The sequence below is a fragment of the Vombatus ursinus genome, unplaced genomic scaffold (assembly GCF_900497805.2).
Source record: "Vombatus ursinus unplaced genomic scaffold, bare-nosed wombat genome assembly UNPS02000749.1, whole genome shotgun sequence".
Taxonomy (NCBI): Eukaryota; Metazoa; Chordata; class Mammalia; order Diprotodontia; family Vombatidae; genus Vombatus; species Vombatus ursinus.
In genome coordinates, this window is record NW_020940527.1 from 5,849,899 (window position 1) to 5,877,475 (window position 27,577).

The 27,577-nt window shown below is 46.1% G+C and overlaps 3 protein-coding genes across 3 annotated transcripts; all 3 read right to left on the reverse strand.

The window, feature by feature from the left end:
- Positions 1-245: 245 nt before the first annotated feature.
- On the reverse strand, positions 246-9,588 carry LOC114042701 (dual specificity protein phosphatase 13-like). Its single transcript, XM_027861392.1, has 4 exons — positions 9,521-9,588; positions 6,910-7,143; positions 5,434-5,651; positions 246-448 (listed from the first exon to the last, which is right to left on the reverse strand). The coding sequence occupies exons 2-4, from the start codon at positions 7,122-7,124 to the stop codon at positions 246-248; spliced, it is 636 nt and encodes a 211-aa protein (XP_027717193.1). The 5' UTR covers positions 7,125-7,143; positions 9,521-9,588.
- Positions 9,589-14,781: 5,193 nt separating this feature from the next.
- On the reverse strand, positions 14,782-16,314 carry LOC114039881 (dual specificity protein phosphatase 13-like). The gene is made up of 3 exons (XM_027857789.1): positions 16,169-16,314; positions 15,497-15,717; positions 14,782-15,026 (listed from the first exon to the last, which is right to left on the reverse strand). The coding sequence occupies exons 1-3, from the start codon at positions 16,288-16,290 to the stop codon at positions 14,782-14,784; spliced, it is 588 nt and encodes a 195-aa protein (XP_027713590.1). The 5' UTR covers positions 16,291-16,314.
- Positions 16,315-23,115: 6,801 nt separating this feature from the next.
- Positions 23,116-27,379, reverse strand: LOC114039552 (dual specificity protein phosphatase 13-like). The gene is made up of 3 exons (XM_027857347.1): positions 27,219-27,379; positions 25,492-25,709; positions 23,116-23,324 (listed from the first exon to the last, which is right to left on the reverse strand). The coding sequence occupies exons 1-3, from the start codon at positions 27,377-27,379 to the stop codon at positions 23,116-23,118; spliced, it is 588 nt and encodes a 195-aa protein (XP_027713148.1).
- Between the last annotated feature and the right edge of the window lie 198 nt (positions 27,380-27,577).

Genomic DNA, 27,577 nt, shown 5'->3' on the forward strand with positions numbered 1-27,577 from the left:
AATTCTTTATTATAGATTGAGACCAACTTTTTAATGCATAAAGAATCTTTTTTTTTTTAACAAATTGAGCAAATTCACCTGTTAAACATCAACTCTCAACCTTTCTTGCCCCTGCCATCCTGATGCCCCAAAACTTGATATTTACATCTCAGGTCCATTTGTAAATAGTGGGGGCTGCCAGTCTTCTACAAGGCAGGTGGGAAGGGGAGGCCCCTAAGGGGTCTCTATCCCAGCAACCTGCCCAGTCAGAGCCTCCCTGTCTCTCGCCCCAGCCGACTGTCCAGGACCTGGAGCTGCCTGAGGAAACCCGAGTTGGGGCAAATGTCTCGGTGGGCCTGCACCGTCTGAATGGCCTCCACCAGGGTCATATTTTCACAGATCATGAGGAATGCCAGGACAAGTGTGGCAGACCGGCTGACCCCCATGGCACAGTGTACAAATACGCGGCCTGCAGGTAGAGGCAAAAGGCAAGTTATAACCACAGTCACAACCCCAGGAAAACTAATAGAGTTGAATGTTCAGTTGATATGGCCCCATCCAGGTCCCTTAGAGATTAGAGGCAAAGATGTTAACTAAGGTGAGTAACTGGAGCTTTGCACTGAAATGTAAATATCAGTCAGGGACTGCAAGTAGAGTCTTCATCATGTCCCAACTCCAAGAGGATTCTTAGAGAGAATCCAAGGAAAGACACATTCCTTCTTCCAAGGCTTCTAAGGAACTGGGGAAAGTCTGAGAGAAGCTCCAGGCCCTTCTACCTGGGAAGGCTCAGGCCCTCAGAGAACTGGTGAGTGCCTACTAGCTGGGAGCTTTCTCCTTGCTCAACCCATCATCTCCAGGGGCCTGAGTACAGGAAGGAGTAGAAACTGATTTAGACTGCGTGACTATGAATGATACAAATGATACATGGAACTTCAAACGTCAAGCAGTGGGAAGCTAAAGAGAAGAGAATCCTGTCTAGAGTGAGTTGCAGTAGAAGTCTGCCCCAATCTTGAGTTCACTGGTTCCTGGGCAGGCATCATTCTCTCAGGGTATGAATGGGCAGCCCCAGGACCTAGAGTTAACCCCACAGTAGAATGAATTGTGAAATCAACGGAGGTCAGAGGTGGGGGCTTGGGTGAGGGAGGAGGGAAAGGTCTTCCCACAAACAGTTGCATACGACCCAGGGAGTTTCCTCATCTGCAAAATGGGTAAATTGGATAAGATGACCTCCAGGTTCCCTTCTAGCTCAAAATCTGGACCTATCTGATGGAAGACAAAGAATCAGGATCAAATCATGTTGTTATTCAGTCATTCAGTTGTATCTGACTCTTCATGACTCCACAGACCATGGCACTTCAGACCCTTCTATCCTCTATCTCTCAAAGTCTGTCCAAGTTCATGGTTCACTGTTTCCATGACACCATCTATCCATCTCATCCTCTGCCACCCCCTTTTCCTTGTGCCTTCAATCTTTCCCAACATCAGGGTCTTTTCCAATGATCTCATCTTCTTATTACCTAGCCAAAGTATTTAAGCTTCAGCTTCAGTTTTTGACCTTCCATTGAATAACTTGAATTAATTCCCTTAAATATTGACTGATTTGATCTCCTTGCTATCCAAGGAACTCTCAAAAGTCCTCTCCCACAATTTGAAAGTGTTATTCTGCAGTGCTCAACTTTCCTTCTAGTCCAACTTTCAGCCATACATTGCTACTGGAAAAATCATTGCTTTGACTAAATGGACCTTTGTTGGAAAGGTGATATCTCTGCTTTTTAGTGTGCTGTTCAAATTTGCCAAAGCTTTCCTTCCAAGGAACAAGTGTCTTAATTTTATGGCTGCAGTCGCATCTGCAGGGATCTTTGAGGCCAAAAATATAAAATCTGACACTGCTTCCATTTCTTCTCTTATTGTTTGCAAGGAAATGATAGTACCAGTGGCAAAGATCTTAGATTTTTTGTTGTTAAACTTCAAGCCAACTTTTACATTCTCCTCTTTCACCTTCATCTTAACTCCTTTTCACTTTCTGCAATCAGAGTGGTATCATCTGCGTGTCTAAGATTGTCGATTTTTCTCCCAGCAACCTTAAGTTCAGCTTTTGATTCATCCAGCCTGGCCCATGATGTACTCTGCATATAAGTTAAATAAATAAAGTGATAATATACAGCCTTGTCATTCTTCTTTCCCTATCTTAAACCAATTAGTTGTTTATGTTGGGTTCTAACTTTTGCTTCTTGACCTGCACATTGATTTCTCAGGAGAAAAGTAAGATGACCTGATACTCCCATCTCTTTGAGGACTTGCCACATTTTGTGGTGATCCACACAGTCAAAAGTTTTAGTGTACTCAATGAAGCAGAAGTAGATGTTTTTCTGGAACTCCCTTGCTTTTTCTATAATCCAGTGAATGTTGGCAATTTGGTCTCTAGTTCCTCTGCTTCTTTGAAAACCAGCCTGCTCTTCTGGTAATTCTCAGTTCACATATTGCTGAAGCCTAGCTTGCAGAATCTTAAGCATAACCTTGCTGGTATGGGAAATAAGCACAATTGTTCAGTAACTTAAACATTCCTTGGCATTGCCCTTCTTGAGAATTGGGATGTAAACTGATCTTATCAATCCCATGGCCACTGTTGTTTTCCAAATTTGCTGGCATATTGAATGCAGCACTTTAACCATAGCATCTTTTAGGGTTTTAAATACCTCAGCTGGAATTCCAACATCTCCATTAGCCTTATTTGTTAGTAATGCTTCCTAAGGCCACTTGACTTCATTCTCAGGTTGCATGGCTCTAGATCAGTAACCACACCATTGTGGCTATTGGTGATGATAATGAGGTCTTATAAAATTCTTTTGTGTGTTCTTACCACCTCTTCTTAATGTCTTCTGTTTCTGTTAAATCCCTGCCATTTTTGTCTTTTACCATGCCCATTTTTGCATGAAACTTTCCCTTGATATCTCTAATTTTCTTGAAGAGATCTCTTGTCTTTCCCATTCTATTGTTTTCTTCTATTTCTTTGCATTGCTCATTTAGGAGAGCTTTCTCATCTCTTCTTGTGTCTTGGGTAACCCTGAATGGCATAGCTCATAGTTTCATTGGGCTATGCAAGCTCCTCCACCGACAAGACAGTGATTGGGTAAGTGTTGGGGGAAGGGGAGAGAGCATCATATCATAGTCTCTGGCAAACTGTCCTGACCCCAGTACTTAATATCTAGAGCTAGAAGGCACCTCAGAAGTCACCTAGACCAATGCCCTCACTCTGCAGATGAGGAAACTTAACCTGAGAGGTTAACTGAGTCATTTGAGGTTTCACAAACAGTAAATGTCAGGGGTGAGATTTGAGTTTACATCCTCTGATACTAAATACAATGCTTTTTCTACTGCTCCATGCTGTTTCTCAAGGAGTTGGCCTGGACAAATGGCATTTAAAAAAAAACAACACCAAAAACCTGAAATTTAAATACAATCAGTCCATAGCACATCCCATTACAAAAGTGGACTGCTCTTCCCTCCTTTTACCCTTGGGTTACCCTTTTGTGAATGAATCCTTCTCTCTTTCAGAGTTACCCTTGATGTCTGTTATAACTTGATGGTCACCTGTGTAGATTTTTGCAGAGAGATGTACAAGGTATGCATCTCCCAACCTTGTCCCTTACAGGGATGGCCTTGCCAGTTGGGCAAGGCCCTGCTGGGACCAAGAAATCCTAGACCGCTAGCCTTCCATAACAATTCTAGGGACCATCACATGATACCCCAGTTATTGACCTAGCTTTCCCCCAGAGACTTCTCAGGAAATCCAATTGCTGTCTAGGCATAAGGGCCAGTTAAATTATACTATGTCTTTTTCAGGCTAGCACCAGTTTTCTTTCAGTCACTCAGTGACCCTAATGAAGGCTGTAGACAATGCTTCTGGATACTACACCACTGTCACCTATTCCAACTGGGCAGGGATGAGTAGATGAGGAGTAGAGTGGAATTCCTGCAGGGATGCTTGATCCCTTATTTCCTGATTAAATACCTCCTAAATACAGATTTCACCTCAGTGATATGAATCCATCTGGGGGAGAGAAAAGAAAATCCTGCTAAAAATCCTATCCAGGGAAGGTCATTTTCACTTCTCACTTGAGGGAGCCTCAGTTTCTTGAGCTGAACAATAGGTGTAATGATACTTTATTACCCACTAGGGAGCATAGTATAATGGGTAAAGCTCCAGGCTCAGAGTCAGGAAGACTTCTTGTCTCTGACACATCCCATTGTGAGACTCTGGGCAAAATCATTTAATTTCTCAGTGCCCCAAGCAACTTTTTCAGACTGTAAGTTAGACAACAGGCCCTGGGGCAGCTAGGTAGCTCAGTGGATAGAGCACCAGCCCCTGGAGTCAGGAGGATTTGAGTTCAAATCCGGCCTCAGACACATAATACTTCCTAACTGTGTGACTCTGGGCAAGTCACTTAACCCCAATTGCCTTACTAAAACAAACAAAAACAAAACAAAACAAAACAAAAAACAAAAAAATAAATAAATAAATGAATAGACAACAGGCCCTGATTTGCACTGGTGAAGGGAGTTTACTTACCAAGGGTGGCATAGTGAAAGAGCTCTGGCTTTGGAGTCAGAAAATCTGGGTTCAAATCCCATTTCTGACGCTACCTGTATGACCTTGGGTAAGTTACTTAATGTCTTCAGTTTCTTCCTCTGTAAAATGGGGGGGAGTGGGGTTGGACTCCATGGTCTCTAAGGTCTCTGTCAGCTCTGAATATATGATCCTACTTATGTGACTTTGGGGCAAGTAACTCTGAGACTCAGTTTCCTCAAATGAGAAGTGAGGGAGCTAGAGGGAGCATGGGGCAATGGAAAAAAATAGTGCTTTGGAGTCAGAGGACTTGGGTTCCCAGTTCCTACTTGCATGGCACTGGGCAGGTCATAGGGCTCTCTGGGCAGTGGTTTCTTCAGCTATCCATGGAAGAGATTTGGCCAGATGACCTTGAGGCCCCTTCCCCCTCTGAGTCTATAATCCTCCCTCTAATCCTTCCCAAATAGGAGATTACTGAGTATTTGTGCTTTTCTGGGGTGGAGTGGAAAAGGGAGGGAAAGGTGGCTGGAGCCCCTGAGAATTTTACCCACTTGCCTGGCCTTCTCAGAATGGGCCCAGCTGGCTCTCCTAGAAGTGTCTAACTCCAAATCTTGAGAGCCATTTGTCCTAGATGGCTCCTGGGTTCCTCCCTCAATCTCTTCTACCCTTCTCTCAAATATAATACCACCACCAGAAAAGGAAGAGGGGGAAGAGGAGGAAGAGAAATAAGAAGAGGAGCAGGGAGAAGAGGAGATCAAAGAGGAAAAGGAATAAAAGAAGGAAGAGTAGGAAGAAGAGGACGAGGAAAAGAAGAAAGAGGAAGAGGAGAAAGAAGAGGATAAGAAAGAAGAGAGAGGGAGAGAAAGAAGGAAGAGGAGGAGGGTCACCTTGATTGCTGAGAGCAGTTCTTATGTATCTCGCTGCAGGCAGGAAGTAAATGCTGAGGTCAAAGAAGGGATTGTCATCAGCCTCAATCCCGTAATATTCCACAGGCAACCCTCGGTAGAATTTGGCACCCGTGTCAACATGGAACCTGCCGGCAGCCACATTCATGACGTGAGTGATGCCCAGCTGGCACAGCTTACTCTTATCCCGCGCTGCATATCTGCAGAGTGAATAAAGAAGGAAAGGCATAGAATGCTGCCGCTGGCAGAATGGCAGTGCCGAGCATGGGCTATGGGGAGGGAGGCCAATGAGTAGTTTAGGTTGAGGTGACTTGGCAGGGCGGCAGAAGAGCCTAACTCCTCAGAGTTCGGGAGGTCTAGAGGACAGGCTACTGGTACACAGGTACTTGTACACAGCAGATCTATGCTTTTAGCCTGGCTCTGAACAGGTGATAGCTGTGTAACCATGGATGAAGAAGAGAAGAGAACAGTTTTTATTAAGTACTTACTATGAGCTTGGCACTGTGCTAAGACTTTACAAATATTATCTCATTTAATCTTTCCAATAATGTGGGGAGGTAGGTGCTATTCTGAAACCTCCCATCCCCCATTTTACTGTCGAAGAAATTGAGGCAGACAGAGGTTAAGTGACTTGCCCAGGGCTACACAGTTAGTAAGTGTCTGAGGCTGGATCTGAACTCAGGTCTAGTGCTCTATCCACTATGTCACCTAATTACCTCTAGATAAACCAGTTAACTGCTCTGAGCCTCAGTTTCACCATCTATAAATTGGAATGGGGACTAAATCTGTGATTTCGTTGGTAGAAGACAAAGAAACTCCTAATTATGCAGATTGTCACCTTCCCTTTATGTTAAGAGGGTTGCTTAGGGCGCATAGAGGTTAAGTGATTTGCCCAGGATCACCCAGCCAGTAAGTGTCAGAGGTAGTATGTAAACCCAGGTCTTCCTGGCTCCAAGGTTTGCTCTTTATTTGCTACACCAAGGCGAATAGAAGAATGCAAACTATCTGAGTGTAGGAACTGTGTCATTTTTGTTTTTGTTATTTCCAGCACCTAATTTAAGTCATCTATCTTGCCCTCCTGCCCAGGTATCGATGGGGTTCTTGGGGTTCAGACCAACCTCCACACTGGGAACCCTGTCTTAGGGCAAGGCATTGGGTGAACCAGCCTCAAGAATTCACCCAAATGGCTCTTTCTGAAGCTGGGGCCCTCTATGCTGAGGAGAGAGATGTGCTGCCGGCTTTGGTTTGAAGGTAGCAAGAAGCTGGTCTCTTGGGGAGCCTCGTCCCCTACTTTGCCCTATTGGGTATTTCCCCTCATTCTTCCCTCTCTTACTGGGGATTGAGCCTTTCAACCATTCCTCAGGAAAAAGCCATCCCTGAGAAGACCGCGGCCCATCACTGTTTCCTCAGGGGTGCATCTCCCTCCCGTCATTGCTCGGTGGGGGAAGGCGGGCTTACGCGTCTCCCAGGTAGAGGTTGGGCCAGACCTCATTGATGTGGCTCATGGAAGAGGCCCTTCGAATCCACAACAGGCGCTGCAGGTAGGCCAACGTGGGTGTCTGGTAGGGGACGAGGGTCTGGGTGCTAACTCGGGTTGCCCCATGGATCTTGGGCCTCCTCAGGTCCTGTCTCTGCAGTGAATCCATCCTGGAAAACAGGGGAGGGCATCCCATTGCTGTCCTTATGCAGGCCCTGGGTGAGGGAGGAGGGAAGGGGAAGGGAAGGGGGGAGGAGGAATGAGTCCCGGAGTCCAGGAAGAGCTGTCTGTCCCATCACTAAGAGGAACGATACCTGCTTTTTTGTTTTTGTTTTTGATAGAGGGAGTGAAGGGATGAAGTATAGGAGAGAGACTTGTCCTGTCATGTAATCAGCCATGGGAGGAGAGCTGGAAGATGGCTTTGGGATCTATGGAAAGGGGGGGGGCCAGGAAGGCCAAAAAGATCACAGCATCAGGGGAGAAGATGTCCGTTGCAGAGGAAAGGATGGGGATCTCCCAGCATTAGTCCAGCTGCCCTTCAGGCGTTACTCTGCATCCCTATCCCCTCAGGCAACCCAACGTGGCTGTGTGTGACCTAGGGGGGCTTCCACAGCATGGTCTAGGGGAAACAGTTCTGGACTGAGAATCAGAAGAATGTCCTATCCCAGGAGCTCCTCCAGGATCAGGAAGGGGTCATTGAGGTCATCACCTCCAGGCCCCTCATTTTACAGAGGAGGAATCTCAGGGTTAGAGAGAAAAAGATCCTTGCTCCATGTCACATGAGGTCTGGATTAGAGTTCGGCTTCATACCTGTGTTCCCTTGGATAAGTTACTTAATTTCTCTGGGCCTCAGCTTTCACATCCCCAAAATGAATGAGTGGTAGAAGTTCAGCTAATTGAATGGGGCTCTGAGGTCTAAGGGGGTTGGACCTGTGATCTTTAAAATTCCCTCCCATTCTGTAATTGCACACCATCTTCTTTTCCCTCACCTCTGCCTTACCTGGGTGGCAGGTAGAGGCCATTCTGCTAGGGCCACAAGGACAGAGTGAAAGCTGTGGGTCTTGCCCAATACCTCCCTGGCCTTTTTGCCTGAGTTTAGCCATGAGACAGAGGAGACGAGTGATCCCTGCAGGGCTTATACCATCCCTTGCCCCTCGGGGCTCTCAGCTGTGTTTAAAGGGAAGCGAGATCTCTATTCTTTCTTCTCCTAGACTAGCACCTTGCTGACCATCAAGTCATCCAGCTGAGGCCACCCAGGATCTCAGTACTGTGCTCCACTGGCTACAAAACTCAGCCACATACTTGTCTGGGCCTAAACAGGTCAAGCCAACCTCCTTTGGACATGATTGTCCCAGAGTCCTACTAGTGTGTAGAAGAGTGCAATGGCAGAAAGAGACAGTATCATTTTTGTCTTTGGATTGCCCAGGGCCTGGCACATAGTAGGTACTGAATTGAACAGGTAATATTTCCCTTAATGTAGCCCCAGCAAAACCCAGTTCTCTTTCCTCAGCAAAAAGGGAGGAGGAATCTGGAAGCAAGAAGGTCCCCCTGCCCTAACCAACTTCCTTTTCCCAAATGCCCTGAGGGTCAGAGTCAAATGGAGTAGTTCTGAGGCTGAATTATTGTTTTTCTTTCATTTCAGTGGCTGAACACACAGCATCCTGGGGATTAGGGTTAAGCATGTGACCCTTCCCTCTAGAAAATTCTGTGATTCTATGATTTTTTATTTATTATTATTACTATGGAATACATACTGTCACCTGTTAACTTAACTTCAAAGTTTTTTTTTATTTAAAAAAAAAAGGTCTACCATTCAAGGAAAGCAAGCTATAATCTTCCTTTGTAACTTTTATACCAGGGTTCTTGTTCTGATTATTGAGCAATTACCTCTCCTGATTAGGAGATAAGCAGGAATTGAGTTCAAGGAACAATGAGGAAATTAAGGGTGCATGTAATTTGTTATTTGTAGGAATGTGTAGGAATTGTCCAAGGAGCTCTACTACTTTGGAGAGGGGTGATACCTTAAGGCTGCTGTTCAAAGCCTTTATGACAACTAGCTGACTAGTGGGACAAGACTCAGGGGGAGGATACAAGTTGAGGGAAAGATGTCTAACAGAAAATGATGAGACTTCACAATTTTAACAAGAACCAATTTTACCTGGGCCAGGTCCACCACCTCATGTTGGAAATAAGCCAGGCTGGAAGAGTTCAGTAAACATGGAAGGCCTGCTATCTCCTGGGCTTCTTTTCATAGGACATAGTGGATGCAGTACTCGCATGTATGTCTCTAGGCCCAAGGGGCACCTGGCCCTGGGTGTAGGGGGTAGGCGAGGGAATCCAAGGCCTTCTCACAATTTTCCCAGGTAAGCTTGGGGACCAGTAATATTCTTGAGACACTCACATGAGGCTGAAGCAGCTAGGAACTGAAGTGACTTCTACCTGGAGCAGGGACAATAATGTCCTATACTATTCTCTGTCTGACAACTGGCCAATGTGACCACAGGACTCTCCACGTTCCTCTCCCACAGTCAGGAGCTCCTGGCTGACACTGTCCCGGTGAAAACCCCCCATCCCTCAATTCCTCATTGAGACCTGCCCCTCTAATAGCTGTGAATCTTCCCATCTGATCAAGGAAAGGTTAGACACAGCCTTAATTTTCCTCCTTTGCATTCCTGAGCTGTATCCAGAACCATTATTTTTGGGTGACAGGGCCCTGATGGGCACGGAAATGGAGACACCGGTTGTGTCTTGTCCAGGAAGGTGGCTTATCTGGATAGCCAACTATATAAGGAAATCCCTGGGAAGTTGGAGCTTATAAAGCTGTGGGGTCATATATATCAGGGTCTGGTGTCCCTCTGGTTTTGACCTCCTATCCTGCATGCCATGACTAGGCTATGTGAGATGGAGGTGGTGCCTTCTTTCTCAGGCCACCCCCCTATGCAGGGTATTTAGGTATGGGACAGCATAAAAGGGAATATTCTTCCACTGGGGTAAAGGTCTACAATATCGGCTTGAAAACTGGCGGCAGGGATGAAGAGAAACCTATAGAACCTGATGACCTGTCCAAATTCCCACAGCCAATTGGTGGCAGGAATGATTATTGACCCAGAGGGTTGAATTCCCTGGAAACCCTAACTGTGGGGTTCTGCAGATTTCACAGGCTACAATCAGGACTAAGCTTAAGGCCACGGAAGGACTGCCTAATCCTGCAGACCTCCGACCCTTCCCCAGTAATGGGCATCTTACCTATATACAAATCCACCTACCTAGAGCATGGTCTAGGGCTTGAGTCTGGAGGCTCTGGGAGCCAGGGCGGTGCTGGACTCAACAGTAGGGATCAGAACAGGGGGCTAAGTTCCATCTGAGAACACAGATGTTGTGAAGCGTCTAGAATTCCAGCTGGTTGGCCTGGAAGCCTCTGGGGGGAAGGGGGAGGGAGCAGGAGGGAGGCCCTGAGCTATCTCTGCCCAGAAGAGGAGCGTCTCATGAGCTGCAATACGGCTTCATCAAGCCTTCTCAAGGCACCGATGTACGATGTGCTCATGAGCTAGACCAGGACAGACCGCAGAGCAAGCGGCCTCATATGATGTCATTGAGAGGGGCCCCGGAGAAGGAGTATTGGCAGGAAAGAAGGGAGGTTGCAGCAAACCGCCAAAAACAGGACGTAACCAGAGACTGGCCCCGCCAATCAGCCAGGCTTGGCTGTCCCAGGGCTCTTTCAGCCTTGATTCTGATCAGGCTGAGGCTGGGGGCCGCCTCAGGAAGCTCTTACCCCGTGAACCCAGCCACTCTGTCTCCCTGCTACAATTCTGATGGAGAGACCTGGTCCCACCCAGCTCTTCCTTTGCCATCCCTTTCTCTAGCCTCCCAGAATCAAACACAGGGTAAGACTACCCTCCCGTGGCCATCCCCATGCTCTGCAGCCCGCCTGCTCGGAAGGAAAATAAGAACCCCCCAATATCTCGGACCCAAGAAGATCTTCCTTCCCCTGTGGCCATCACTTCAACCAACAACTTAGCACTTTCCCCGACAGGAAGGATTATTGAGCTGAGAGATTCTGGGCTCCCCGCATTTCTCACCGGAGAAATCAGGGCCTGAGTTCAAATTGGTCTCTGATTTTTGCTGCCTGTACAACCTAGGGCAATCACTTCCTCAGTTCAGCATCTGTAAAATAAGGGGGTTGGAGTAGGTGGCTACTGGAGTGCTTTCTTGTTCAAAATCCCTAATTCTGTCCTTAAAGATTCCTTTCAACCGTAAAGCCTAGGGATCCTTCGCCCACACCATCCTGACCAGGGCCATTGTCTCCACTTCTCTCAGCATCAGGGGGCAGGAGTGGAGTTGGAAAAGGGATGAGGACATCAAGGGGAATCCTTACTCTTCCAAGGGGTACCCCCCCAACTCCACCCCATTGGCACTGAGGCCCTGGATTTCCAGGTGCAATCATGTACAGAGGCAGACCTCTGCACTGGTCTCTGGCTGCCCTGGGGTGCTTTGTGACTGCCCCTAGCCTCTGACTCATCTTAAGACTTGGTCCAAGGGGCAGCGAGGTGGCACAATGGATAGAGCCCTGGCCTTGGAGTCAGGAGGACCTGAGTTCAAATCTGACCTCAGACACTTGATGCTTACTAGCTGTGTGACCCTGGGCAAGTCACTTAACCCTGATTGCCTCACCAAAAAAAAAAAAAAAATACTTGGTCCAAGTTATGTTCTCTGGGATTTTTTTGGTTTGGGGGAATTGGAGAGTCAGAATTTGTGCTTATAGGACTAATCTAGTCTAGCCTAGGGAAGGTATAAAATTGTAAAGAGCTTTGAAATGAAAAATTTATTCTGAGGTTCTTAACCTTGGGTCTGTGAAGTTATTTTAAAAAATAGTTTGATAAGTATTTAGTCCTATGTATTTTAATCCTATGTATAAGTAGTATAACCCTATGTATTTTATTTTCTGTATTTAAAAACATTCTGAGGGGCAGCTAGGTGGCACAACGGATAGAGCAGCCCTAGATTCAGGAGGACCTGAGTTCAACCGCCTCAGACACATAACATTTACTAGCTGTGTGACCCTGGGCAAGTCACTTAACCCTATCACCTAGCCAAAAAAGAAAAAGAAAAAAAGAAACATTCTGAGGAGTCCATAGGCTTCATCAGACCCTGCCAAAGCAGTCCAGGAAATACTCACAAAGGGTTAAGAACCCCTGACATAGAAGAAAGTGAAATAGCGAGGTCTCTTATAACCTTTTCTCTTACAGGCGGAAATAAATGCTGCCCTCCATCCAGGCTCAGCCCCTCCTGGACAGCTGGAAGGCCCTTTCCTTTGTTTCCCTCAGTCCCATAACCTGCCTTCATCTTTCATCTGAGAAGCTGTCTTCATCCCTCCCTTCCTCCCTGGGCCCCTAAAAAATCTGAGAACAGAAGAGCCCATGGGGAGTGGGCCATCCATTCTTAACTTAGGACACTGAGACTCAGAGGGGTTAAGTGACTTGCCCAGGGTCACTCAGCTAACAAGTAACAGGATTCTAATGCAGGTCTTTCCTATTCTAAGTTCCACACTTAGAAGACAGCAGATTCAGAGGTAGAAGGGACCTTAGTAGTCTAGTCTCATCTCTTGATTTTGAGTGAAGGAGGGGAATGGGGACCGGGCTGGTGATTTCTTTGGTAAAGGGAACTCTCAGGGGAGAAAACTCCTCAACAACTCAGAGTCTTAGGGAGTCACCTGGTTCGGGAAGAGTTTAAGTGACTTACCCAGGGCCACATGGCCAAGAACTTGAACCCAGGTTGTCCTGGCTTCAAGACCAGCTCTCTAGCCAATATGCCATAAATGCCTCTTCTTATTTCACAGATTAAGAAACTAAGGCCCAGAAAGTCTAAATAATTTAAAGGTAGTAAATGGCAAACTTGGGATTTGAACCCATTACCTCGGACTACAGACCTAGCATGCTTTCCCCTATACTATACTGGCTCCCTAATCACTACACTACACTATCAGGTTACCTATCAGGCATAATTAATCATTCCTTTACCAACCTCTTATAATTACACAGCTCAGGGTTGTCTTGTCTGTACTGAGAAGAGGAGGGTATACTGCTGAATTCTGTATGTCTCTCTTGACTGTCAATTTTCCTCTGTTTCTGACTCCTCTTTTGTTTGTCTGTTTGTGTCTATCTGTGTGGGTCAGGTGGCTCTAATTGTCCCCACCCACCCAGCTGCCACGAACCACATGTGCCCCTGCCACCCCCAAGCATATGCCACCAAGGTGCTGTGTCCTTCCAGGCATGCCTAGCATGGGGTGAGGAGGGGGTGGCACTCACCTGTGGAGGGGGCCTAACCTGGTTCCAGCCCGCTGGCTATTGTCTCCCAACAGGCAGGTTCCCAGCTGCCTGTCTCTGCTCTGTTGAGGCTGATTCTATTTTGGATTTGTGTTTAATTATAAACCATGATGTGATTCCCCTCTTCCGCCCTCCTCTTCTTTCTACCCACCCTACTCGGGGCCATCAGTCTCGTTCATTCCCAGGAGGGGAAGGTGCCGAGAAGATGGCATGGTAAGGGCATGAGACTGAGCCCAGTCTGGTAGTCCTGGCACTGATGCCTGCCTCCTCCCCCTCTGACCCATCATCAGAACTCTGCATGCTGAGGATACAGTTAGTCCAGCCACAGCCTAGGCTATATATATGGTATGTGTCAATGATTGTTGGGAGCTGGGGGTGGAAGGAATAGCAAGAGAAGGCAGTAAGCAACTAATCCCAGGCCACGGGGATTTAAAACTGTGTGGGTATTCTTTTCAAGTCTTTATTATTATGGAGAAATAGAGGGTAGAAGGCAAAATGGAAGAAGCCTCATGATTATGGTCTTGTCCCACTTAGGACGCAGAGGTGTGATGGAGAAAGGAAGGGAAACCGAGCTCGCCAATAGGTCACTTGGATGTCTGGTCCCCTCCTGGATACCTCCTCTCCTTCCCTCTGCCTGCACTGTCCGTGGCTGTACCAAAAAGAAGGCTGGAGAGGGAACAAAGCTAAGAAAGGGGTAGATAGAAGCTTGAATGCTATTCAAATGAGAGAATATTTGTAAAGCACAGTGCCTAGCACATAGTAGGTGCTATAGAAATGCTTATTAGGCCTTCTCTCTTCACAGAGTTGACTGAGTTCATCCCTAGGATGTCAGGCCACAGGGCAGAGTTGCAAGGAGCCTGGGAGGATTTTGCCAGACAATGAAGTCCAGTTCCTTGGCCTATGCTTTGCAGAAGCTAGATGTCCCTTCTGTAAGAATCTATGACCCATAATTCTATCCAGGTGGAGGATGGGCCGCTGTTTGCAGCCTAGACTTCAGAGAAGTGGCCATTGGAAAGGGTAGTACAGAGGAATAACTACTGCACGTTTCCTGGGCCCTGAGCAGAAATTTAGTTTGTGACCTGAAGCTGCTCAGAGGTCTTCACATCTCAAAGCCATTGGGACCTTTGGAAAATCCCCAGGGAACCTCGGCAAAGTTCTCCTATCTCAGCTTACAGCATCCTCCCGCCATCTTGATCCCTGCAAATTTCAGCCTTCACGGGCATATGTGGGCACAGCTCTTACTGAGGACAAAGTCATAGCTTTCAGATCTTCACCCTTCCAATCCATTTTTTTAAAAAGGCAATTGGGGTTAAGTGACTTGCCCAGGGTCACACAGTGAGTAAGTGTCAAGTGGTTGTTCTGAGGCTGGATTTGAACTCAGGTCCTCCTGATTTCAGAGCCGGTACTCTATCTATTGCGCCACCTAGCTGCCCCCCCAATCCATTCTTAAGGGAAGATAACACCGTTGGCAGAATCTTTGAACCTAGTAAAACATCAGTAAAGCTTTGATTTTTTTAAAAAATGGCCATTTTATTTTCCGTGCAGAGTGGTGGGCGGCATCAGCCTCTCCCTGTTCCCTTTATGCCGTTCCTGGCTAAGTTGGAGATCCAGGTCGCGCAGCTGGGAGAGGAACCCCCGATTGGGGCAGATGTTTCGATGGACACTTACTGTCCTCAGGGCTTCCACCAGGGTCAGCTGCTTCCGGAGCATGAGGAAGGCAAGCACCAGGGTAGCAGAGCGGCTGAGCCCCATGGCGCAGTGGACAAGCACCTTCCCTAGGAGGAATCAGAAGGTCAGAGACTTACTTAGAACTGGAAGAGATCAAGTGCAACTCTCTCCTTTTACAGATGAGGAACTGAGACCAAGAGAGATTAAGTGACCTGCCCAGGGTCATGCAGCTAGTAAGTATCTAAGGCTGGATCTGAATTCAGGTTTTCTTGACACCAAATTCAATAAATCATGCCATGAAGATGAGGAATTGAGAACAGCATCAAATAGGCATAAAGCAAAGGACAAGGAAGAAGAATCCCTGATCCATTTTTGGGAACTCGCAACCCAATGTGACAGAAAATCAGGGGCAGTTACAGGTCTTCAACCCCACCAAATCCCAGGCCTTAGGTCCTAGAACTCTAGACTGACTCCTGCTCCCAATCATCTTTGCATGATCCTGAGAATGGGGGGGGGGGGCAGTGCTGATAGGGCTTGGGCAAAGGAGAAAGTCCCTCCCACTATCTTGCCCTCTTACCTTCTGGGGTCTCCAGAGCTCCTTGGATGAAGTTTGCTGCCTCAAGGAAAAAGACACTGAGGTCGAAGGCAGGGTGATCAAAAGCCTGGATCCCATGGTAGGTCACAGGTAAGCAATAATAATAAGTGGGTCTTGTAGATACATCTAAGCCTACATGGGCAGCATTAAGGATATGAGTGATTCCTTGACTCTGCAGCATTTTGATATTCCTGGCAGCCACACTGTGTTGGGGAAGGAAGCCCGAGAGACATGAAGTTACTCTTGAGTCACACGGCACTGGGCATCCAATAACTGGGAGCCTGACCAAGTCTCAGCCTTAACAATCCCCAACTCTAATTCTTACCCTAACCCACATCCAAAACTGAGACCTCTTACTCATAACCAAAATCCCAAAACATACTTCCCAAACGCTAATATCTCCACTTTAACCCAGAACTTAACTGTAGCCCCAATCCTGATAATCTAGTCCTACTTCTCCAGCCCCATGGCTCATTCTCTAGGGATCGGGATGGGGTAGAGACGTCCAGCTTGTTTAATATTCCCTCCCCCATGGTCTCTCCAGGGGCAGCCCCAGATCCCTCTGGGATTTGATTCCCAGTTTGGGTCCTAGGATGTGTGATTTGGGACAGGATAGGAAATCAGGAGAGGGACAATGGGCAAGGGATATCTTACAAATCTCCCACATAGATCTTAGGCCAGACTTGATCCATGTGGTTCCCAGGCCTCGTTTGAGTCCAGAGCAATCGCTGCAGGTCATCTAGCTCTGGTGTCTTATCTCTGACCTTGTGAAACATCTTCCCACCTGCCTGGCCACCAATGGGGAGTGCTCTAGTCAGGGTGAAATCCAAAGGAACCTTGACACAAGGGAACAGCAAAAGATGGCAGGGGTAAGAAGATAAGTTCAGAGGAAGTAGAGACAATAAGAAGGTTATTGGGGTGCCTGCTTTCCCTAGGGAAACACTAGCCCACTTACATGAGAGTGTGGGTGGTGCCAGGGGGAGGGTATTGGGAGGACAGCCTGAGTACGCTCCTTGAGGTTCTCATCTCTAGATTGTTGGACTTTAGTGGGCTGATGGTGGAGCAAGGATCCCTCATTTTCACAAAGATGTAATTGATGTATCGTCCCAAAACAGGAAGGATTCCTAGTTCTTCAAGACCCTGGGGCCTATCTCTTTGACTCCAGACACCCTATCTTAGTCAACTTTCTTCTCTTCTTGTTCCTTTTCTCTTTCCTTCTCTCTTCCTACCCTTTCTCTTGCAGAGGAGGCTCATTCTTAAGCTTCTTTTTCATCCAAAAAGTCACTTTAGCCCCTGATCCATTTTCCATCAAGGGACCCAAAGATCTGGCTCCCTGAGAAGCACTCCAGCCTAGACTGCCTTCATATCTTGAGTCCTAAATGTGAACAACGGGAAAATCAGCTTAAACTCCTTCCTTTCATTGAAGAGGTAGAGAACACTGTGGGTGGAGAATGTTGCCTTATGCTGTCAACCACAGTTTGATATATCAGTTTGTTTTATTAAACTTTATGCTTGTGTTTTTTGTTGTTGTTATTACAAGGGTAGAAAAAGGGGTAGGGGGCATGTTCAGAAATGAATGTGATATAAAAGCAAAAGTCTATTTGTATTTCACCTCTAGTAAGCTTTTTTTTTCCTGGAAAAAGAAAAAAGGGTTAAAGTTACAAAATAGCCACTTGACGCACAGTTGAGTCATCCTGGCTCTTATTACCAAAGTCCAACTGGACTTAGTCATAACCCAAGGGAAGGCCCAAGGGAGAGAATACTCCTGGTGACTATTTCAGGAACTTCAGGAACCCTGCTTCCTGACTTTCCTAATTTTTTGATTGAGTGACCTCCAGCACAGTCAGGGAGGCATCAGTTTCTAGCTCATTTTATAGAGAGAGAGGAATCTAGCAGGTGGTATGATAGATGTACTAGGAGTCAAGAAATATGAGTTCTAGACCACTGACTAGCCATGTGGCTTTGGATAAATCTATTTAACTTCTCTGGGCCTCATTTTCCTCTTTTATAAAAAGAAGAGATTGAATTTGATGACTTCTAAGGAAAGTCACTTCCAGAGGTCTAATCTTCTATGTCTGGGTGACTTCCTCAAGAAGGAGACTTGGGACTACCCAATCCTACCCCTGGGCTGATTCCAGCCCAACACCAGGTAAGCTGCGAGAACCTTACGGCCTCCAACTGGCAGCATTGGAGGCCCCAGCACACAAAGCCATCGACCAGGCCCTAGGCTCCCAACACAAGAAGTCTGGGTCACTGCCCCCTGCTCCCAAGCAGGAGAGCTCAATCTCTTTAAAGGCCAGGAAATAAGCAAATACCATGAGCAAAAAGAAATGTACGATAGATTCTTATTATGGGAAGAGTGAAGATCAAGGCAGAAATTCTGAAGAGGACAACATTGCCAACAAACTCACATCTGGAACCTCAAAATGGAATATGAACTGGTCTGAAGCCCAAAAAGCTGCCTTAGAAGAACTCAAGAAGAATTTTAAAAGTCAAATGAGAGAGGTAGAAGAAAAAATGGAAAAAGAAATGAGAGGTATGCAAGAGAGAGTCAATAGCTTGGAAAATGAAGGGCAAAAATTAACTGTAGAAAACAAGTCCTTAAAAATACAATTGGCCAACTGGAAAAAAGTACACTGAAGAAAACAAGTCCCTAAAAAATACAATTGGCCAAATGGGGAAAGAGGTACAAAACCTAATAGAAGAAAACAATTTGTTAAAAATTAAAATTGGGCAAATGGAAGCTAATGACTCTATGAGAGAGCTAGAATCAGTCAAACAAAAACAAAAGAAAGAAAAAATAAATGAAAATGTAAAATACCTCATTGGCAAAACAACTGACCTGGATCAGGTCAGATCCAGGAGAGACAACTTAAAAATTATTAGTCTACCTGAAAATCACAATGGAAAAAAGAGCCTGGACAGTATCTTTCAGGAAATCATAAAGGAAAACTGCCCTGAGGTCCTAGAACCAGAGGGTAAAATAGCCATAGAAAGAATTCACCAATCACCTCCTGAAAGAGATCCCAAATTGAAAAGGCCAAGGAATATAGTAGCCAAATTCCAAAATTACCAGGTCAAAGAGAAAATACTGCAAGCAGCCAGAAAGAAACAATTTAAATGTCATGGAACCACAGTCAGGATTACACAGGACCTTGCAGCTTCTACTTTAAAGGACTGTAGGGCGTAGAATATGATATTCCATAAGGCAAAGGAGCTTGGATTACAACCAAGGATCAACTACCCAGCAAAAATGAGCATGATCTTCAGGGGAGGAGATAGATATTCAACAAAATAGGGAACTTCTAAACCTTTCTGATAAAAAGACCAGAGCTCAACAGAAAATTTGGTCTTCAAATACAAGACTCAAGAGAGATATAAAAGGTAAACAGGACAGAAAGAAACATGTTATTAATAAGGGCAAACTGTTTACATCTCTACAAGGGAAGATGACACTTGTAACCCTTGAGAACTGTATTGTTATTATACCATGTTAAAGGGGTATACATAAAGGGGATGGGTATAAATTTACTTTGATGTAATGATAAAAAATCTAATCAAGTGGGTTAAATGGATCCAAGTAAGTGGATTAATTTGATCTAAGAAAATGTACTGAGAGAAAAGGAAAGGAGGGATGAACTCTTCCATGAAACGGAAGTGGATAGCAGAATGGATCAAAATGCTATCCACAAAGAAGAAAGAACTATGGTGTTTGAATGCAGATCAAAACATACTATTTGCTATTTTTTTTCTTCTGTTGCGTTTTGTTTCCTCTTTCTGGTGGTTCCTCCTATTGGTTCTTATTCTTAGTTACAACATCACTAATGTGAAAATATGTTTAATAGGAATGTATATGTATAGCCTATATCAGATTGCACTCCATTTTGGGGAGGGAGGTGGGGAAGGAGGGGGAGAAAATTTTAAAACTCAAAAGCTTATGGAAGTGATTGTTGATAATTCAAAATAAAATTAATTAAAAAAAAAAAGGAGACTTGGGACTGCCGGAGATCATACAATCACAGAATTTGAGGATTGGAAGGGACCTCATTACCCATCTAGTACAGGGGTGGGGAACCTGTGGGCTTGAGGCCGCACTGAATTCTAGTACAACCCCAACGTAAATTATAACTTACCCAAATAGTCATCCAACCTCCTCTTGAAGGCCTACTGAGAGGGAAAATCTACTACCTCTTGAAGCTCCCCATTCCTCCTTTGGACAGCTTTCATTGTTAGGAAGTTCTTTCTGATGTCAAGCCTAAATTGACCCCTTGCCCTTTGGGGTCAAACAGAATAAATATAATTCTTCCTCCCCAAAATAGATCTGCAAACATTTGAAAGCATATATCATGTTCTTCCATCTTCTCTTCTCCAAGCTAAATGTCCCCCCCTCCCCAGTTTTCTTAGCCAGTCCTATGACAAAGCATCATGGTTTTTTAACCATGTTTGGTGGCCATGATTGCCCTGTTCTGCACACTAACTCGCCAATGTTCATCTTAAAGTATGGCATCCAGAATTGAACATAACATATCAGATGATGACTGATAAGAGCAAAGTTCACCCCCCTATTCCTGGAAGCCGTGCCTTTCAATGCAACCCAAGATTCCATTTGTATTTTTTCAGTTGCTGCATCATCCCCATGGGGAGCTTGTGGTCCAGTAAAATCCCTAGATCTTTTTCAGAAGTGCTATCTAACCATGTGCCTCTCCCATCTTGTGCTTGTGCAGCTGACATTTGGTACCCAGAGGAGTGACTTATCCTGATGGAATTTCATCTTAATAGATTCAGCATAAGATCTTTGTTGATCCTGACTCATCAATCAGTATATTGTCTGGCTCTCCCAGCTTTGTGCTTCAGCAAATTTGGTGAGCTGTTAAAAATGCAAGTCATAGTTAAAAAATATTAAAAAGCACAAAGCCAAGCATACATCCCCAGGGTACACAGAGGCCTCTTGACACACTGACACTGAACTATTAGCAGTAGTTCTTTGAATCCAGCCATCCAACCAGCTGTGAATCAATCTATACTACCAGTTAATCCTTGTCTCTTTATCTTCTCTGTGAGAATAGGAGGAGATATCAAAAACCTTGCTAAAATCTAGATAAGCTATGACCATGGCATCTCTCTCATATACTAGTTTAATAATCTTGTCAAAAGAGGAAATGAGGTTAGTCTAACTTGACCTGTTCTTAATAAGGTCACTCTGACTTTTTATAATGATCCATTGCCACTCAAGAGGTTCAACAGCCATATCTTTAGTGATTCATTCTGGAATTTTCCCAAATTGGAGACCTGGAGGGTAGGCAGTCTCCCCGAGCAGGCCAGAAAAATTTAAAGTTCAGTCTTCAGTATATCTATTCACTGGTTTGAGAGTCAGTTCCCCAACTCATAGGACCATGCATTTTGAGCTAGAAGGAACCTTAGGGGGTTATCAGATTTAACCCCTTCAATTTACAGATGAGGAAATTGAGGTACAGAGGTTCAGTGTGCTTAAAGGCTCACAGCTAATAAATGTCTAGGCAGAATTCAATCCCATCTCTACTCTAGCATACTAGGCTGCCTCTCTGATATCACCTACATGGCAGTTCACATCCCCTTCCTCAACCTCTGTGACCATACCAATCCATTTAGAGTCTGTTGCAGTCACTGGGGTCTCTGAAACTCAAAATAGGAGCTAGATAAAGAGTCTATCCACTCCCCCCCCCAAAAAAGAGTCTATCCCCCTTTGATTTAGCAGTTAGCAATGGAAGCAAATCATCACTAAAGTTCAGTGGAAAGGCTTAGGAAAAATGGTCACCAGGAGGGGCAGAAAAACTTCTGTATCACAGGTAGCAGGAATATGGGTCATTTTCTGTCTCTCTTATAGACAGAACAAGAAGATGTGAGTTTAACTGGTGGAAGGAGGGACTCAGTATAGACTTTTGGATGAATTTGAGCACCAGCCAAAGGGAGTATGAACAACTGAAGGTGGGAAATGAAGCGGTGACATGTCCTTCTCTGGAGATCTCAGAATAGGAGATCCTCCTAGTCTAGACTGGGAGTAATCTGGCAGAGAAAAGGTGTTTGGCTATAAAGGATGACTTCAAAAACTCTACCATAAAAAAAAAAAAAAGAAAGTCTACCATATCCTCTGGCCCAGGGAAACTTGGATATTAGGACTAGGCTTATCAAACCCTAACCATATCAATCATTTGGTTGATACACACACACACACACACACACACACACACACACACACACACACATACACACATAAGTGTGACATATGTGTTAACACATGTAACCAAACCATTATAAACAATCACCTAACCAATCAAACCGTAACATGTACCTTCCTTTTTCTCTATTTCTACCTGAGTACCTGGCATAAGAGACAGTTTAGCCTGAAGTCTCTGCCCAAACGGTCATAGCCTGGGTTTCCTGAGTGTGTGGTGAGTGGGGTGGGAGGAGTAAAAGAATGAGGCCAAAGGAGTGCTGAAAAGAGAAGGAAAGAGAGTGAGGGAAAACTGATGATTGGGGGGAGAGGGGTCAGGAGCCTGGAGAAGTGTGTGGAGATATGTGTGAAGTTGTAAGATCTTGGTTAGAGGGACCCTTTGAAGGAAGGGAGATAAGGGGAAAGGAGACCCCCCCCCCCCAAGCACTGGCATCCATCTTGCTCCTCTAATTTAGGAAAGCTGGAGATGGTCCTGCCTGCTCAGCAAAAACACATACTCCTACAACATCTAGCATGGGTAACCAGGGCATTGTTGGCGGGTTAGTTGGGTAGCCAGAATGGCAGGAGAGGGCCTGGGATTGAGTGTGAGCTCTTGGTTTGATGGGTCTTGTGTATGACTTGGTAGAAGTTAGGGTGGAGATGGTGGTACCAGTTAGGATTTGATGACCACAGGGAGGTAGTTTCCTCAGGCCCTTCCTCATCTCTTCCCCTTTGCTGCCTTCAGGGGAAGGAAGAAGGGCCTGGCCCAGACATCAAAGTTAGGCAACAAGCAAGTTTCCCAGTCCACACCTCCTACCCACACACATACCTGTCTTCATCATCACCCCCTACCCACCCTATCTTATATTCCTTCTTCCTTCTCTCTTCTTTCCTCCCACCAAACTTCATCTAGCCCTCTATGTAGGAGTGGAAAACCAGCATCTTTCAAAGGGGATGACTAGCGTGATGGTGTCCTCAGGCTGAGAAACATAAGAAACCTAAGGGATGAGTGGATAGGAGAGAGTAGACCTTGGGCTCCTAAACATTCTTTACTACTTCTACCCCCAGGAGATCCAACTATTCTCTGCAGGCATGTTACTTGGGGCTCCCTGGGAACCCTTCCACTCCCTTCCCATCCCCGTGTTGGCAAGGAAGAGTAGGCATATTCATTCAGATCACCTTGCTCCTTGGGGCAGCCAGCACCAGGAGCCATACTAACCTGTCCTGGATGAGAGACCAATCCTGGCAAAAGACAGAAGGTGCTCCTAATCCTCCCCCACCCCAAACCATCCCTGGCCTTGCAGAGACAGAAATCTCCTTTTTGGTGAGGCTCCTGTCTGCTGTCCTATTCTCTTTTGAAGGTCAGGGTAAAGGTGAGGATATAGCCTGAACGTGATGAGGGGTTGTTCTCTCAGTCCCTTGGAGCTCCTCCTGCTCCCTGAAGCTGCCTGTCCAGCTGGCACAGCTGCTTGAGGAAACCAGAGTTGGGGAAGATCCAACGGCGTTGCTTCACAGAATTCACAGCCTGCCGCAGAGTTAGCCCTTGCCTCAGCATGAGGTAAGCCAAGACCAGAGTGGCTGATCGGCTGATCCCCACCACACAGTGAACTAGGACCTTGGCTGGAGGAATAAGCAAAAGGGAGATGGGTGGTGAGAAGCTATTGGGGGAGGCAAGCCCCTCTTACTTCCAAGGATGGGCGTGGGCTCTGGACCCCTCCCCCTTGGAACTTTCCCATGAATCCCAGAGCCCAGCCCCTGAACTCAGATCCCTTGCATTTGCCTGAGGATCACCTCAGTACAATCCTTTCAACAGTCCTAGCATTGTGGCTTTGACCATGTCCAATTCTCAGTTACCTCTAACCTAGCCCAGCCCTTCATGGTCTGTTACCTCCAGATGGATCCCCCACCCCTTAATTCCATTTAGATCTCTCCCTTCCCTGTGGCCCAGGTCATGCCTGGGACACCCAGGCCCTTCTAGGTCCTTCTGTTACCTCCCAGTCACCCCAGACTACTTGGCCACTCCTAGATCCTTCCCATAGTCCTTCTGTATCTAAGGTCCATCTTGCCCCCTTGTGAAATGCTCAGATTCCTTAAGAGTCTGGCCAATGGCACAAATTCTTAAAATCTTGTGCACCTCAATCGGTGTTTTAATAAACCTTATGTCTAACTGAAAGAAGGCTTGAGTTGAATTCATTCAGGGCAGGACCCGCATCTTCTGCTCTTGAATTTTGAGTACCCCTAGACCTCAACACCACTAGAAATAATCACTCACTAACTCTCGCAGGGGCTCCGGGAACTTCCCCCTCTGGGAGCAATAGCAACAGTTTCCATTTCTATAGCACTGCAAGATTTATGGAGTGCTATCCTTAAAATAACTCTGGGAGGCACAGAGGAGCAAGAACTTTCATCCTCCTCATTTCACAGATAAGGAAACAGAGCAGAAGTGAATTCCCCAGGGCCACACAGCTAGTACCTCAGGGATAGAACTTAAACCAGGGGTGGGGAACCTTCCTTAAACCCAGGGTACCAGACTTCCAGCCTAGTTGGTCTTTCACTATTTTCCATTACAATGACATAGTACAAAAGTTTTGGGGGGCCCTGAGGTGACCCTAGTCCCAGCTCTATCAAAGGTCACTTGTGATTGTTTGCAATTCCTTTCACCGGTCTGATCCTCTTTGTCCTTATCTCTGAAAAGAGTAGAATAACTTAACCTGCCCTTCATTACACTTATGAGGATGGGCAGAGATAATTACTTCTGAAAATAAGTGTAAAGGACTATACTTATTCAAGCCATCATTATCTTCAATCCCATTGCACAGATAAGGAAACTGAGGCCCAGAAAATGGTGCTGACTGAGTCTAGAGTCCCACATGAAGAAAAGAGAGTTGAGGCTGGTTAGCTGAGTTTAGGAATTGCGGAAGGAGCAGAGACTGCCCCCAACCCTTTCTAAGTTGTCTTCTTGGCTTCTCCAGGCTCCTTCATTGACTTTCCCCTCCTTTCTCCTACCCCAGCTTCCTCATGGGGCATATATTTTAGGGCAAAAATGGAAGTCTGAGGACATCTGGGTTGAAGCCTGAGTCGCTCTGGAACCTTCTCATCATAATGTTGAGGTCTAGATGTTTAGGGGTGCTGGGGCCCCAAAATATTGAGAGCGAGATATGTAGGTCCTGCCCCAAAAGAATTTGACCCAAGCCTTCTTTCAGTCAAAAACAAGGTTTATTAAAGATCTGCCATATTGGCCAGACTCTTAAGGAATCTGAACATTTGTGAGCTAGTGGCTAGATTGTAAAATCTGAGCCCTTGGCTAGGTTCTTATGGAATCTGAGCACCTTAATGGAGACAAGATGAATCCTATATACAGAAAGACTGTGGGAGAGATCCAAGAGAGGAGAATCTTGATGGGAATGACTGGGAGGTGGAATGGAGTTCAGATAGGATCAAGGGTGGGAGATGGCCACCACAGGGAGTGGACAGTGGAGAGCTAGGCTAAATTAAGGGTAACAGAAAATTGGGAGATTGGGCACAGAACATAATGAAAGGCCAGTTGATAGGATTATAGCTTCAGGAGAAAGCCAGAAACTTCCTTGATCAAGTGGGAGAATTCAAGGAGAATCTGGTAGACAAATTGGACCCAAATTCCTTTTTGGGGTGAGGGGCAAAGGTCTCAGCTTGGGTCTACACCCCATCAATAGTGAGGGATTTCTTCAAGCCGGATATTCCTTGGTTGGACTGCAAAGCAGGGAGAACAGAAAAGCACACTCATGCATTCCCAACCCCTGTTTCATACCCCCAGGTGTGAGGAGAGCATTGTGGATAAAATCAGCAGCAGAAGAAAAGTAGGCACTGATGTTGAAGTCAGGGAGGTCATGGGCAGGCACCCCTAGGTAGCTCACGCAGCTGCCATAGAAGTCAGGGCCCCCCTGGCAGCAAAGCCCCCCATGGGCTGCATTCAGCACGTGAGTGATGCCTAGTTTCCACAGTTCAAAGCGATTGTTTGCTGTGGCCCTAGAGGAAGACAACAATAGATAAGGTGGCTAGTGGATTGATCCAGTCTGGCTACGTTAGGGATGTGGGGAAGATGAGGAAGAATAGTGTAATCTAAAGGAAATACCCACCAAGCCCAAGCCTTGGACCCCTCCCTTACTCTTCCCTGTTCCTAGCCCTTGAACCTCCTCCTCTCATCCCAACACATATTTCTCTTTATGGATAGTGTGGAGCTGATAGGATCTGAACCCCTAAAAGGAAAAGGCCATGTCTTTGGGATCTGGACCCCAAAAAGGAAAAACCCTGGACTTTCCCACCTAGCCAAATCTCTGGTGTTCACCTGAGGCCATAATCCTATCAACTTGCTTTTCATTGTGGCTATGCCTAATCTCCCAATTCTGCTGTTACCTCCCAATTGCCCCTGGTCACTTCCCACCCTTAATCCTACATAGACTCCATTCTCCCTTGGCCTCTGGTGGTCCAGGTCCCTGGCAGTTCTATTCATCCCAGCTTACTGGCTATGCCCATCCAGATCTTTTTTAGACCCCTCCTCCAGTCACCCCAAACTACTTGGCCACTCCTAAATACCTCCCACAGTCTTTTTGTATATAAGGTCCATCTTGTCTCTTTTAAAGTGCTCAGATTAGCCAAGGGCTTAGATTCTTAAGATCTGGCCTGTTCACATTAGCCATACAAATGCTTCGATTCCTTAAGAGATTGCCCAGTATGACTAATGCTCTAATAAACCTTCTCTTTGGCAGAAAGAAGGGTTGGGTCGAATTCTTTTGGGCAGGACCCGTGTGTCATGATTTTGGGGTCTCAACACCCCTAAGCCCCTAAACTTCAACAGAGTCAGGTTTGGGGGACCCCCTTTGCTACCTGGGGTTTTCAGTTTCATTGGGCCCAGACCTTGGGTAGAGAAGAAAGAGGGAAGATTCTTAACTATCCTTGTCCACTCCCCATACTACATGTACCTTCCTTGATGCCTTCTTTCAACACATCTGTAAGTTACCTTTTGGACCTGAAGCTTTAGGGATTTTTCTTGTCCCCAGCTCCCACTGTCATTCTGAGCCAAGAGAAGGGAGGGAATGGGCTGAAATAAGCCGAGATGGACCAGTCGGAGGTTCTAGCAACCTCAACGACATTGCCCTCTCCAACTCCATCTCTTGTCTTTCACCCAAATCCCTGTAACTGGCTCTATCTTCTACGCCTGAAGCCTGCCTTACCACATGCTTATCAGTTGTTCTGAGTTTTTGGAAGACATCTGGAATCTACACAAAACTCCCAGTTTCTAGGACTACTATTTTTCTTCCTCTAGGAATACTGAGTGTTCTCATTCTCCCACCTTATGGTTGTACCTAGGAACCTTCCCTCTCCTCCCCTCCCACACCATGGTCATGTCTAATTACAGACACGGTATACCTCCTTCCACCCCTGCTGTAAAGCCTTCCTAACAGAACAGGTTTCCTCTCTTTCCTCCCTCACCCTAATTTCCCCACTGCATTTTCTTATCCCCAAATCACCACTCACGCATCTCCTATGAAGAGATTGGGCCAGACTTCGTCCACACGGCTGCAGGAGACCCTCCCTGTCCTGAGGAGCTGCTCTATTTCAGAGACACTAGGACAGGGAGAATCAGTATCATCTGTTTGAGCTTCGATCTCCCTTGGGGAGTCCTTTTCCCCAGACATCAGCAGGAGAGACCTTAGCCTCTCTATCTTGGAGAAACTGTGCTTGTGTATATGGGTATCTTGGTGGGGTGGGGTGGGGTAGATGGTGTAACAACTCCCTCCTAGAACTTGTGCCTTCCCTCACATAGGTATCATTTTTCTTTCCAGAGACTGGCAGGGACAGGTGGGACAGCAGTGAGTGACTCAGCAGGGCACAGT

Excerpts from the sequence above, each read along its gene's own strand:
- LOC114039881 (XM_027857789.1), bottom strand. The coding sequence starts at position 16,290 with ATGTTTCACAAGGTCAGAGATAAGACACCAGAGCTAGATGACCTGCAG. Across the intron at positions 15,718-16,168 it reads AAGATCTATGTGGGAGATTT|TGTGGCTGCCAGGAATATCA; the intron begins GTAAGATATCCC and ends TCCCCAACACAG. Across the intron at positions 15,027-15,496 it reads AGCTCTGGAGACCCCAGAAG|GGAAGGTGCTTGTCCACTGC; the intron begins GTAAGAGGGCAA and ends GATTCCTCCTAG.
- LOC114042701 (XM_027861392.1), bottom strand. The coding sequence starts at position 7,124 with ATGGGATGCCCTCCCCTGTTTTCCAGGATGGATTCACTGCAGAGACAG. Across the intron at positions 5,652-6,909 it reads AACCTCTACCTGGGAGACGC|ATATGCAGCGCGGGATAAGA; the intron begins GTAAGCCCGCCT and ends TTCACTCTGCAG. Across the intron at positions 449-5,433 it reads AACTGCTCTCAGCAATCAAG|GCCGCGTATTTGTACACTGT; the intron begins GTGACCCTCCTC and ends CTCTACCTGCAG.
- LOC114039552 (XM_027857347.1), bottom strand. The coding sequence starts at position 27,379 with ATGTCTGGGGAAAAGGACTCCCCAAGGGAGATCGAAGCTCAAACAGAT. Across the intron at positions 25,710-27,218 it reads AATCTCTTCATAGGAGATGC|GGCCACAGCAAACAATCGCT; the intron begins GTGAGTGGTGAT and ends GTCTTCCTCTAG. Across the intron at positions 23,325-25,491 it reads TGCTCTCCTCACACCTGGGG|CCAAGGTCCTAGTTCACTGT; the intron begins GTATGAAACAGG and ends TTATTCCTCCAG.